Source organism: Adiantum capillus-veneris, chromosome 11, assembly GCF_014529385.1.
Source record: "Adiantum capillus-veneris isolate H3 chromosome 11, ASM1452938v2, whole genome shotgun sequence".
Classification (NCBI taxonomy): Eukaryota; Viridiplantae; Streptophyta; class Polypodiopsida; order Polypodiales; family Pteridaceae; genus Adiantum; species Adiantum capillus-veneris.
This window is the reverse complement of record NC_140941.1, coordinates 132032732-132046768: the sequence shown is the minus strand read 5'-3', so window position 1 is coordinate 132046768 and position 14037 is coordinate 132032732. Positions and strand designations below refer to the sequence as shown.

General features: G+C 48.0%; 1 protein-coding gene across 1 annotated transcript in view; it reads right to left on the bottom strand.

Moving 5' to 3' along the window:
• Positions 1-1096: 1096 nt before the first annotated feature.
• The window catches only part of LOC147448024 (shaggy-related protein kinase epsilon-like), a 32715-nt gene continuing 19774 nt past the window's right edge, over positions 1097-14037 (bottom strand). The window contains exons 6-13 of the mRNA XM_086523923.1: positions 4187-4261; positions 4027-4083; positions 3709-3849; positions 3453-3503; positions 3198-3293; positions 3033-3116; positions 1524-1626; positions 1097-1427 (exon numbers count right to left, since the gene is read on the bottom strand). Coding sequence (XP_086380049.1) covers positions 1360-1427; positions 1524-1626; positions 3033-3116; positions 3198-3293; positions 3453-3503; positions 3709-3849; positions 4027-4083; positions 4187-4261 — 675 coding nt within the window. The 3' untranslated portion in view covers positions 1097-1359. The remainder of the gene's footprint in view (positions 1428-1523; positions 1627-3032; positions 3117-3197; positions 3294-3452; positions 3504-3708; positions 3850-4026; positions 4084-4186; positions 4262-14037) is intronic.

Sequence of the window (14037 nt, the reverse complement as noted above, 5' to 3'; positions counted from 1 at the left end):
CTGATGTGGCAGTTATCGGACACTTTCCCCAGCTATTGACGTTGCAATTGTACAGATTTCCATATTTTGCGTTGGCATTCTAAAAGAATAAAGTGAAACGAAAAGTCATGTCATCTAAGGCTCTGAAATGAAAAGAACCATCAATTGACAAACTAGACAAAATAAGCTTTTGATTGGTCACAGTTGTCATGGAAATAGTAATATTTCAAATGTCCACCAAAACTTTCTTCTCCTCTTAAGACTTCATTTAGAAAGCCAAAAAGAATTTATTTATTTATTTTTGGGTGGGGTGGGGGGGTGGGGGGGGGGGGGGGGGGGGGGGGGGGGGGGGGGGGGGGGGTGCCATAAAAATTTTGTTATGTATGTCAGACAATTTATTTACTCACCAGGTGCCTTATTGAAGTGTTGAGTTAAACTTATGCAGTTCAGATAAACTTTTGTTTTTGTGACAACACAGAATCTCGCATCTGTGACAGCAAGACTTCGAGCAGACTGTAAATTCATTAGCCAAAACCATCCCTCTAAACAAAATTACATACACAACACAAATAAGTCCAGACTGTTCATAATATGAAAAACCCAATCCTCGTATGGTGTTTAAGTTGACTACTAAATTTACCCTTCATCTACTAAATAGAATGTGGAAATAAACCGGTAATGGCAAAAGAGCAGAGAAAACCTGTCTAACGTCTAGCCCTAAAGCGACATGTCAACGCTACCTTACACCCCACAAAACAAAACAAACTAACTTTAAAAGGACAAACAAACAAATTCCAGAATTCTAACATTCCTATTTAAACAAAATACCATACAAGAATCAAATTTAAGACAACAAAATGGTCAGCTTCACTTGTTATTTACAAAGACATATATAAACTTTAGATGAAACTGAAGACCAGGTGGTTCCCTGCCAAGTTATAGCATCAGAGGCTTTGGGCTAGGAGGGAAACGTCCATCTTTTGATGGCACAATTTGTGGGGATGGAAGTGACAGCAGGGGGGACCCCCCACATGTCCATGCATATGCACGCACAAGTGGTGTACACACAGTGATATTAGAGTTGTGCTGACAAACAAGGAGGTTACAAGCGAAATCATTTGCAAAACCCAAATTTATTTATACATGCACGCCCAAAGACATACAAAGAAGCAGGCATGTTATTTTCCACTTCAAGGCAGCTAACAGCAAAGAAACTGTTTGTGATACAAACTGCAGCCAACTCCTTACATCATGTAATGCCATTTGCATAAAAACCAATATACAAGGTAATGAAAACGTTGCGAAGAATTGAAGGCATACTGGTACATACGAAGGGGTGCGCCACCTAACGAAAGCAATCTCACCTCCAGAGCTATGGACTCAGGTTGGCCTTTGCATGTGCTCAGGCAAAAGTTTTCTTAGTAGCTCTCGCGTTGCACCCTTCAGCTCTGCAAGAGAAGGCAATTCAGCACTCCACGATATTGCACACAGAAAATACAGACGATATCTACCATAACAAAGATCTGTTGCCTAGCATTCTTAACCTTGTGATTTGAAATTGAACAATGGAGGAAGTGGTCGTCCATTTGGCAATCGAGTGTTTGGGTCGCGAAGCTCGTCAAAAAAAGGGTGGATACATGCTTCTAGCTGCATGAACCAGATAGACACATTACAAATTAGTATGTACCATCAAAAAACAGTAACATAAAGGCAGTTGACTCTTCATAAATCCACTGTGCAGAGTCAACAATCCACTGTGCCCCCTCATGATAATTGAACCACGAAAGCTTTCAATTCTATTGCACCCTTGTACACATTGTATATCCATAACAACATTCGTAGCACATGGCACCTGCGATCATTTGTTCGCTTAATATCCCACATTACGCTCTAAAGGATCCATCGAATGTTCCTAGAGGTTCTAACAGTCCTTGTAACTCAAGAATTAGGCCCCTGATTACAAGATCCATAGCACATGGCACCTACGATGCTTTGTTCACTTCATATCCTACATTACGCTCTAAAAAATCCATTGAATGTTCCTGGTGGTTCTAACAGTCCTCGTAGCTCAAGAATTAGGCCCCTGATTACGGCCTTGAACTAGCTCTTTCCCACAAGCAAGCTCTCAAGCCCTCTTCCAAAATTTCCCAGCTATCTTCCATCCGATTCCTTCATCTTGCCAAAAAAATCCATCTCCTTCTGAAATATGCCTAAATGGATCCACAAAAAGCCCAATTCACCTTTGAAGGAAAGTGTAAATTATATCCTCAAGGTAGTCACCCACGAGATTACAACCTTAAGTCCATCATGCAAAGTATTTATTAAATACCAGGACATACCCACTGACATTATCAATGCTTCCCAATAGAGGGGGTGTAGTGCTAGGAGTCAATATATGCACCCCTCCACACAACACAGACGAGACACATGAGGATACATTAACACAGATTAGCGTAATGTGGGCCTTGTTATGAGTCCAAAGATGCAGGACAGTCGCACATACTATCTATAATAAATTCATACCTTCCTTAAGTGATTTATGAAAAAATCTGCTATTTGGGGTGCACAAGGCACCATAGTTACCCAGAGCAGAGAACGAGGAACGGCAACATGTATGAAATGCCATTCCCTGTTTCGGATACTCACATATGAAACACAGAACGGGGATCCGGAACGGGAAATTAGGATGGGAACGGGGAACGGGGACCTGAAAATGGCCATTCCCTGTAACTTGCCACAAGCTGATTAACTACCAATCTCACACTCATAAAAACTAGGAACACTGAGCAGCCTTATCTTTGAGTCTCCATGAGAAAGGCCAGCCTCACCAACTCGGATTGACACTGATCTTCAAATTATCAGGCTCAAATATGAAACTGGTTTGTTCATTTTAAGTATAATGCCAGTTTAGAACGTAACAACATTTTTTCGCTCAATTAAATTTCAAAAGAGTATAACCAGCTTCTCTTGAATTTTAGAAGGTTCTAAGGAAATGTATTAATGGTATAGACCAGTGTCCATTCAAGTAAAAAGACATGAAAATGAACACTCACAGCAGTGTATCTCAAAGTGGGTGAATATTGAAGAAGCCTAGAGACGAGGTCAACAGCCTCTGGAGGGGTCCGTTTCGGAAATATCTTAAGACCAAAAACAAGGATGCAGCAGTGTCAGGAACTGCATATAGAGAAGTACGAGTTCCCCAAGGTAAAGCAAGTCACCTTGTGCCATGGATGTGCTTTGATTTGTGGAAACTTGAAGTCTGTATAATTTGGATTCATGCATTTTACTTCCTCCCTTGTAGGTGTACCAAGTACCTACACGAAAGAAAGAAAGCAGAAAGATGTATAAAACCACCTTTAAGTACTTACAAGAAAGAAAGCAGGTACCAAGTACCAAGTACCTACACAAAAGAAAGCAGAAAAGGTTTTAAAAACCACCTCCAAGTTCTGACTACTTTAAGATATATTGTATACCTTGATTATTTCCACAAGTTGGTCGATACCACTTTCTCCTGGAAAAAGCGGCTGGAAGCACAAGCCACCGCAAACATCATTTCAGAGCTAACTGTTGCAAACAATGAAAGGAAAAGCTACAGGAAACATCCTGCCAGAAGTCATCTTACTAAAAATAAAATTGGGTAAGTTTCTTCCCAAGTGTTTCACCCAGTATGAGTCTAGTCTAGATTGCTTGTTGTCAATTATTATTCCCGCTCATCCCAGAACTTTTTACCTGTCCAAGAAGAAGCTCTGCTAGAACACATCCAGCTGACCAAATATCAATTGCAGTAGAATAATGAACAGCTCCAAAAATCAGCTCTGGAGCTCTATAATAGCGCGAACAGATGTAAGCAATGTTCTGTTCGCCTTTGACCTGCGAGCTTCAAATTATTTTCATCACCTTCAGTCCCTTGAATTGGCCAAAAGCTTAGAATTAAAAATCACAAGACTTTCACACTGCAGAACCACCAGGGATACCATCAACAGCTTCTCCTCTAGATAACAGACTTCAAACCTCAAGATGAGGCTCTAATTTGGCAAAATGGCTCACCAGCATCTTGGCACTTCCAAAGTCACAAAGCTTCAGCTGATGTGTATGAGGATTGACCTGCAATTAAAAGATGACAGAGTAACCTCAAATTGTAAAAACCTGGTTAAAATTCAGCTTTACATGAAAGATACTCCTTACAATACATGTTTAAAATACTTACTAGAAGGTTCTGTGGTTTGATGTCTCGATGGCATACGCCATGACCACCATGAATATAAGCCAATGCTCTACAAATCTGCATGCATGAGCCAATGAATGTCAAAGAAGGTTGTTTAATATCCATGCACGTGCACTGAAAGACACCAATTAGATCTACAAGAGCAGATTGGAATCTCAAAGATAGCAGACCACCAGTGCCAAGTCAACATTCGGTCGGAGCTCCATCGAAGGTACCATCATCGTTGCATGAGTATTAGTTGATGGTCTTTTACACATTGTTTGTGCAATTTATACGCAAATACCACTTCCCTAACAAAGTGGAGGGCCGTTGAGAGGTTGATTCAACCCCGTAGCATTGCAATCTCTCTCCCCCTAATTCTCCGCACAGTAATTCTCACCTCTCTTTTGCTCTATCGCTTCCAAAAGGTCAACGAACACTCAATAAGAAGGAACAACAAGAAGGAACCAAAGAACTAAACAAGAAGTGTTTGTGTCAGTGTGATATCTCATCTTTGTGTGGTTAATCACCTGCTACCTCCTGACCTTGATATCAGAGTTTCTCTTTTATTATTAAACTAGTCATAAACCCCCCTTCCCCTCAAAACCAACTATTTTTTTAAAAAAAACACCTGTTTGAGTGTGCGCTTTCAGGTAGTTCCCCAATTCTCACCTCACTCAAGAAACTCCAAGATCTATCAATTGGGACAGAAATGCACATCTTGAACACCAGAAAGCAAACACTGTATAAGCAAGGTTGCAATCATGGTATACCTACAAGAGGGTAGAAAGAGTCTTGGAGTAAACGCTTACCACACAATTTACTTCAGGTATTCTTTGCAGGGTTCTTACTTACTGTAGCGGCATGGGATACTCATCGGACAGAAAGTCCCCCAGAAGAAGGCACTGTGCCATCTACTTCACGTGTAATCCCTTGTTTGCAAGTTTGAAAAAAGTTGCAGTGCAAGACAAAGGAGGGTCTCATTGACGTTGTGGCATTGGTTCCACGAGCAACCTCCAGCACAATCAATAGGTGTAGGACACTCAACACGTAAGTATCCATATCCACTCGGTAGTCAGGTAAGTTAGATTCAAGGGGGCTTGATCGCTCAAATCCCTTCCCCTCCACTTATAACTTAATTGCGCATTAGGAACCTCACGTACTGCTTATGTGGATTCAAGGGGGCTTGATCGCTCAAATCCCTTCCCCTCCACTTATAACTTAATTGCGCATTAGGAACCTCACGTACTGCTTATGTGGATTGCATGTGTCACCTAGAGTCAACCTCTCATTGAGAGTCTTCCCATCGTTGGCAGGCAGCTCGGCCAAGCCTCCCTTTTAAGCAAGAGCAGATGTCATGTGCAAAATGTGCCACATAGACATGCTACTACAATCCAAAACCAGCCCATAGACTTGGTAAGCCCAGGGGATTCTATACCGGGACCTTTGTGAGCCTCTTCATAGCACCTACACGTCCAAATAGTAGACATTTGTGCCTGACAGGTTACACGTAGCATCTTCATGACCCTAAGACCAAGTTATGGTTGTTTGACACATTGTATAATAATAAAGAAATACCAAAAGAGGCGCCAGTCTTTGAGGCCAGTGAATTTGGGTGCGGAACTCTACCATGTCGTGTCAACTCTCTCTCTCTCTCTCTCTCTCTCTCTCTCTCTCTCTCTCTCTCTCTCTCTCTCTCTCTCTGTGTGTGTGTGTGTGTCTGTGTGTGTGTGTGTGTGTCTGTGTGTGTGTGATGGCAATTGGTCAGCTCAGAGTGTCATCACACAAACTAGAGATCGAGGTGGGGCAATCTCATGACATTCCCACGGAGGAGAGAGTGTGTAGAGTATGTAGAGAGGAACTGCAGAGTGAGGAGCATTTTGTTTGCAGATGCAGAGCTTATGCAGATATCAGAGGCTGATACGAGCCCCCATTCAGAGGGCAGCCTACCTTCCGAGATATCATGCACTCTCGAGATCAGAGACAGCTGGGGCGCTACTTGCTAGAGATACAGAGGCGCAAGGACACACTTTTGCAGCCACCGGGGGGGGGGGGGGGGGAGAAAGTCACAGCTTACAGATTTCTTTCAAAGAGCTACACCCCTACCCCTTCCACTCCCAGACCCACCGAGGGGAGTGACCTTTCAACAGGCTGAGGGGAGCCAGGCCAGACGACACCCGCAGGCTACCAGAGGACCGGCCCCACGACTCCACCGCAGACAGATCGAGGAGATCCGAACTTGAGCACATCAAGCCGCTGAGGAGAGACGAGCCCAAATGATGGCTCACCCAGAGGCGTTCATCAAGGTAGCCCTTGCTCCTGACCCTCCCATGTACTACATTTTACACCCCCCCATTAGCACAGGATGGAGCTAGCTAGATTGATGCATTTGCATGGTTGTACTGCCCTCAACATTATAGACATGCACATATCCCTAGTACTAGAGCTCCACCCATCCCCATAGATCTCATCACCCACCAAACGTCCTCTCTTTTGTTTTGTACCAGTCTTAACTATTTTGTCTTTTCCGCCGATAGACAGAGGACACACACACATGGACAACGAGTGTAGAAAAGCAGAAACTGTACTCGCAAAAAGAGCTAGACAAAGCTCTTGAAAAGAACATGAACCAGATAATTAAATGCTGAAGCACTCTCAGAAGAAGAGAAAATCAACAGATTTCCGCAATTATTTGGGCCGGAAGTCGACTTTCGAGGTGGCAAGCAGACCCAAGACGCGTGCTCGTTTCAAAGATGACCCAGATTTTTCTTCGTCTTCAGAGAGTTCCGACAGTTTGTCGTCCTCTAGTTCTAGTGAGGATGAGAAAAGGCAGAAGAAGCGAAGAAAAAGCAAGAAAACAAATTTCTAAAAAGTCTAGGAGTCTAGAAGGCATGGAAGGCCATCTAGCAGTTCAGAGGAGGAGAGCTCGTCCTCTTCTGACAATGAGCAAATGAGCAAGAAGACCAAGGAGTTAAAGAAAGGGGGTCAAACCGTCAAGTTTGACACGTTTTCAGGCTACAAGGACACCCTCGAGCTCTTGAGTTTATACAGCAGTTTGACCTCGCCTTCTTGGGAGGTTGGTTCATGGAACACTCCAAGGTGAGAAGGACCGCATCTTCCTTGAAAGGAATTGTATAGACATGGTGGTCTACTCTGTTGTTACACAGAGAAGCACCTACGACGTGGGTAAAATTCAAGAAAATTTTCACGTCAGCTTGGATATCAAACGAATATGCAAGAGATGTCATCACGGCTTGGCATCATCTAAGGATGACTAAGAAAGACACGTTGGATGACTATTGCCAGAGGTTTTGGGATACTTGCCATTAATTCGAGGGACCAGATTGAGCGGCTTTATTGTGGTTTGTCAAAAGAGATTCGAGAGTATTGTCTAGAACAAAGTCTGACTCTATTCAGAGACTTATGGGACATGCTAAGCAAGGATTTGGGATGCATGCCGGCTCATTGACTTATCCTACGGACAGGACAGTATCCACCTCAGCGGGGCTCCGGTGAAGAGAATGAATCAGGGGTGTCACAAGACGAGCACCACGTGCCAATAGAAAAGAACAGACTGAACAACTTTTACCACTTCAATAACAATTGTACTGAGAGAGAGAGAGAGAGAGAGAGAGAGAGACACGACACGCGACACAGAGTGGCGGAATTCCACCCTAGAGAGTATTGGCCCAAGACCTTGGCGCCCATTTCGGTATTTCTTTATATTGCATCAACACATTACAAGCCGGTACTCCAGACTCTACACCTTCTCCAAGAAGCATGCCATAGAATGAGCCCATGGCCTCATATTTAAAGGCCCTCGGCCCAAAAGCAGTTTACATGAAAAGCCTTCAAACTCAAAAGCATCTAGTCCAAAAGCAATGCCCAAAAATCTACCAACGTAATTTACGGAAATCCGTACAGCCTGCCACGTCATCATGTCAGCGTAAAACACGGAAATCTGTACGGCCCGCCACATCAGCATCGTCAGCGTAATTTCCGAGGCGTCCATACTGCTGCCACGTCATCAGTTGCGCGTGTGTGTGCGTGGGTCCTGCTTTATTTCAATTCCTTTATGTCACTTGGGGCCCCATCGGACGGGGTCCCCATAAGTTGGTAGGACAACTTCTTCTGTTACTTGTTCTTCTTAGGGTTTAGGCCCCTCGGCCAGGATCTGCAAGTTGGCTCCATTCTTCCGGGCTTTGACACGTCAGCAGTTTGTGACATCTCCCCTTCTTGAAAGAGAGTAATCGTCCGCGATTACAGCATATCTGCAAAACAACTCAAGTTAGCTCAAAAATTTCCAAGGGTCATTCCGAGGGACAATCAGTTTGCTCTTTTTGTTAAGGAGTTGGCTTCTCCTTTCGGTTCTTTTGATCAAGGAGTTGGCTTCTCCTTTCGTCCAGATCGGAACTCTTAATATTCTGGCGTAGTAAATGTAGCCATCACGCCCAGACCGCACTAATCTTCCACGGGTGTCTTGATGCACTAAAATTACATACCCAAGCAATCTCATCCAATTAGGAATATTCAGTGGTTGGCACATCACAATGCAACACAAATACTCACATATGCATGTTACAAGACATAGAAACATAAAGCCTCCGATGAACACTCCCCCCGCAAATAACCATCCAGGTCCGGGCCATGAGCTGTTCAATGACTCCCTCATCACTCCTCCCGCAAATAACCTAAAAAGGTCCGGGCCATGAGATATAGAGGCCTTTTACAACCAAACGCCCCCAAACCGCAGCCTGCGTCGTTTGGAGGTGCTGAGAGTAACCACTGCTCAGACTTCTTAATACTCCTCCTGCATAACCATCCAGGTCCAGGCCGGGAGTCACAACAACAATACTCCCCCCATAAATAACCACAAGGGTCCGGACCATGAGTAAAAACGGCACTTTTCAATCATTCAATACTCCCCCCGCAAATAACCACAAGGGTCCGAGCCATGAGTGTGAACAAGCATTCTCAAACATCATTTCTTACTACTCCACCCGAGAGTAAAATCACCAACCATTAACTGCCTTCCCATAATGTAAGAGCACCCATCCATTGTGTCAAGCTCGCTACTGCTAAGATCCCCCCCCTTGCGCCATCGCCCCCCCCCCTCTCTCGCTGCCGCCCCCCCCCCCCCTCTCGCTGTCGCCCCCCCCTCTCGCTGCCCTCGCGCTGCCCACCCCCTCCCGCCGTCCTCGCGCGCGGCAGCCCGCCCAGCCCCCCCCCCCCGCCTTCCTCTTTCCCGAAGTCTCCCTACAATTGGCTCTAGCGGCATTGTTCTTTGGACAGTGCTCGGCGCGCTCGGTTGCAAAGGTTTTTTCTCCGTCCGCTTCTTCGCCACAGCAGTAGACACAGATGGAGGCTCCAGCTCTGCCACAGAGGGACTCGTCCGAAGCCCCCTCGCCCGACCCCACTGAGCCCACCATTCGACTTGCTCTTTCACCGACAGAGCAAGCGAGCCTTGCCGCAGAGGTAGAGCGCTTGCAGCCGACTTCTGTCATCTACAAGATTCTCGGCACCCCACCTAGCAGAGGAGAGCTGCATGACCTTCTCCAGACCCGCCTTCTCGCAGAGGTGGGCAAGATCTTGGACGTACAGATACTCGGACGAGGTTACTATCAAATCAAGTTTGAGACCTCCGAGATGGCGTCCAAGGTCATCGCCATGAGTCCACTGACCATCCGAGCGGCACGAGCCCACTTTCGACAGTGGAGACATGGTTTCGACCCTACCTCGGATGTTCTAGTAGAGGAGGCAGACATCCCCATCTCCGTCTGCTTTCCGGGTTTGCAGAGGGAGTACTTACCACTTTTGTCCAGGATAGGCTCAGCCATTGGGATGTCCTAGAGACACCTCGCACGGCAGCCTCAGTAGCTGCCAAGGCAGCTGGCATTCCCTCAGTTCGTGTTTTGTTCAGAGACACTCACACGCTCCCGAAGGTCATTCTTCTGTCTCGGGTGAGTGGGGGTTGGTTTAGACAGAGTGGAGTATTCGGACCTCCCGAACCAGTGCTTCATTTGTCGACAGATGGGCCATCTTGGGAAGGCCTGTCCACGGAGGAGGCCTCGACCTACACCACAGACTCAACCCCAGCCTGCAAGGGCTGGCCAACAACCACAGACAGAGACACAGCGCACACATGCAGAGCCACCCTCTGAGCCTGGGGCTCCAACGGAGGAGGGATGGCAGTAGGCCCGTGGTACGACGACGACAGGGGCCACAGCGAGACAGCCTAGCACTCACAGTGGTCCTCAGGCCCCTACCTAGCAGCAGTGGGTTCCCACGGGGAACCGGTTCGGTCCTCTTGAGCAGGATGAGGTCCCTGCTCCAGCCCCCACCCAGCCTCCCCCTCGACAGCCCCCCCCCCCCCCCCCCCCCCCCAAAGTTCCCCCCCTCCTCATCATCCTCCCCTCCGCCTCTTGCTCCCGCCGCCTCTTCCCCCGCCCCTCTTACCTCTGGCGCTCCCCCCCGCCCCTCTTCTCCACCGCTCCCCCCTGCTCGTTCTCCCCCTCCCCTCCCGCTCCAATTCCACGGTCAACCCAGGGGACAGGGCCCTCTCCGGCTGCTAGGAGATCTCTTGGCAACACCTTTGCCACGAGTCGCATGGCGAGAAAGGGACAGCCTTTCTTGCGACCCCCTCTACAGGTACAGACGTCTCCCCTTGCAGCTATCCCTCATGGTCTGACAAGCATCGACATCCGGTGCCGATGGGACTTCTTCGACTACGACTTTACTCGTTTTCTCGGCGCCATGAGGTAGCCTGCTTCAGGGTCCATATTCTGTTCCTTGCAGCTAGGGGGACAGAGGCCTTGGACTCAGCAGTTGGCTTTTCCTTTCCCCTTTGCGGCAGGGACCAAACTAAGTGGACTCTCGACTCAGTGTTGGGATGGTTGCACACACAGGTCCTAGAGTTCTCTCACCACATGGGAGAACTAGGAGTTACAGACATGCTTCAGACTTTGTGGCCATTGGCCAAGTTTGCGGTGACACCTCCAGATACAGCAAGATGTAGACACATTGTGGTTTACTTCTTTGCCGATACACAGTGCTTGCCATGCTATGTACACATTCATGAGGACTCCTGGACAGAGAAGGTTGCTTTGCGTACGGCTCACTCTGCTTGGGCTTGGGCCAGGCACTCGTTGCAGTCACGTCTATCTAGAGGACGCTCGGATGCGGATTACTCCCCATCCAAGCCAGCCTCGAAGATAGCCCATTTAGCTGTTGCGGCAGCATCTGTTCTCTCTCGCTCCCCATGAGGATCGTCTCATGGAACGTGCAGGGACTTGGTGGGCCCCAGTTTCAGCATCAGCGGGGCCAACTGCATCAGGAGCTTCAACGTTGCCTTGTGGGAGGAGAGATTGATCTCCTTATGCTTTAGGAGCACCATCTATGTGAGAGCCGCATTAGACGTTGTGGTCAGCTCTTGCGTGGACGATATGATACTTTTTGGTCAGCTGCTTTTGGACCTGGAGGCATCCAGGGTGGGGTATGTATGACTATTGCGGACTCTTTGCAACAGGCCATTGTGGACAGAGGGATTATTGTGCCAGGCAGGGCTCAATGGATTACTATGCAGGTTCAGGGTTGCCTTGTGGGCTTTCTGAACATCTATGCACCCAATGTGGCGAGTGCTCGAGCAGAGTTTTGGTCACAGATAGTTGAGTCTCTGCCGCCGCAGGCAGAACACTGGTGCATAGGGAGGGACTTCAACATGTTGGAGGACCCTTCTGACAGGATTGGTGGTAGCCATGCTACTGTGCATGGGGTTGAGCTGGCAGCTTGGGAGAGGTTCTGTATGACTCTGAGGGTCTCGGATGTTTGGCAGCACTCTAGTTTTGTGAGGCCCCCAGACAACCTTGCCTTCTCTCGTTCGGACCGCAGAGTGGGAGGAGTGAATCTATCGCGGATAGATCGCTTCTACACTAGTGACCATTTCAGTGACTTGGGAGGGACAGTTGGCATTCTGGCAGGGACTTCCTTCTCGGACCATGCACCAGTGATCCTCACAGTGGCAGACAGGCAGAGGAGAGGAGAGGGAGCACGATGCTTCGCATCCCAGAGAGGGTCTTGTTGGACTCTGCACTCAGAGAGCGAGTAGAGGCTCTCTGGACAGAGAGCTTGGATAGGCAGGATTCTCCTGCTAACAAAGTGGCCTCAGGACTAGCTCAGATTAGCCGTTTCTTTCTCCAGGAGTCTTTGGCTCGCCGGGCTACAGCGAGAGAGGAGGAGCGGCGTCTCAGACGAGGCATTGCTTCGTTACAAAGGATGCAGGAGCAGCATCCAGACAGTCCTTGGTTGGAGGAGCAGCTACAGCAGGCTCGACAGGAGCTTGTTAGCACAGAGGAGAGGCGACACGAGTTTGCTTTCCACCGACAGGCATCTCAATGGACACAGGTGGGCGACAGAGTGACTGGTGCTTTCTTTGAGGCAGTGGGACCTCGACATTCGCATGCCAAGGTCAGCCAGTTGCATAGGCCCGACGGGTCAGTTGCTTCTGAGCCCGAGGATATGCGTGCAGTTGCTACTGACTCTTACCGTGAGTTACTGTCTGCAGAGCCTCAGTCAGAGCGTCAGGATGCATGCAGGGAGCAGGTTTGGGCACAGATGCCTTGTCTTATGACTGAGGAGATGCGTCAGAGGCTTGAGCTGCGACTTCAGCTTGAGGAGCTGCGCACGGCTCTTAGGGCTCTCCCCCGTGGTAGTTGTCCAGGTGAGGATGGGCTGACTCCCACTTTTTTCTTGGAGTATTGGGACCTGCTTGGCTCATATCTCTGTAGTGCTTTTCAGTACATTTTGCACACAGGAGTGATGCCTGACAACATGAGTGAGGGCTTGATCTACTTCATTCCCAAGGAGTGAGGGCTTTATCTACTTCATTTCCAAGGAGTGAGGGCTTGATCTACTTCATTCCCAAGGAGGGTGGCTCCTTGGATGAGATTCGACAGTGGCGCCCCATCACCATCCTCAACTCAGCCTACAAAATTCTTGCCAAGGCTCTAAGTTTGAGGATTCAGCCACTTCTAGAGAGCCTTATACATGGGACTCCGACAGGTTTTGTCAAGGAACGCAGTATCCTTGACAACATCTTTACTTTTTGGGAGGCTTCTGCACTAGCACGGCTCCGTGGTGAGGACCTAGTGATTCTTCTTCTCGATTTTGAGAAAGCATACGACAGAGTTGACTCGGACTTTCTAGAGGGCACTCTACGCAGGATGGGCTTCTCAGATGCTTGGTTCAAAGGGGTGTCATCTTTGTACAGACAGGCTCACAGCCAAGTACTTTTGGCAGGAGGTAGAGGTGATCGCTTCATGCTCACACGTTCGATCAAACAAGGCTGTCCTCTTGCCCCCTTCCTCTTACTGTTCTATGCGGAGGCGATGAGCAGGTTTTTGGTGTCGCAGTAGGTTGGTCTACGGGGCTTAGCACTCCCTATTCGGAGAGATGAGCTACTGGACGTTGAGTTTGCCGACGACTCAGCCTTGTACTTAGATGGCCAGGAGGCCAACCTTCACAGGTGTGAGCAGGCTTTGGAGACCTTCTGTTGTGCATCGGGCACACTGATCAACTGGAGAAAGACAGTGGCTTTCTCGGTTGGTAGTGCTCTTGTGCCCGATTGGATGCCACGAGAGGGTTTTAGGTGGATTCTCCCACGGACTGCAGTTCGCTACTTGGGCTGTCAGGTTGGTTTGGACTTGTCTCCCAAGCAGCAGATTGCTCCCCTCTTCCTGTCTATCAGGAGGAAGTTGTTACACTAGAGCTCAGCACGACTTTCTTTGGCTGGCAGAGTAGTAGTGGCCAACCAGGTGTTGTTGGCGACTATGTGGTACATCACTTCTTGTTGGATCTTC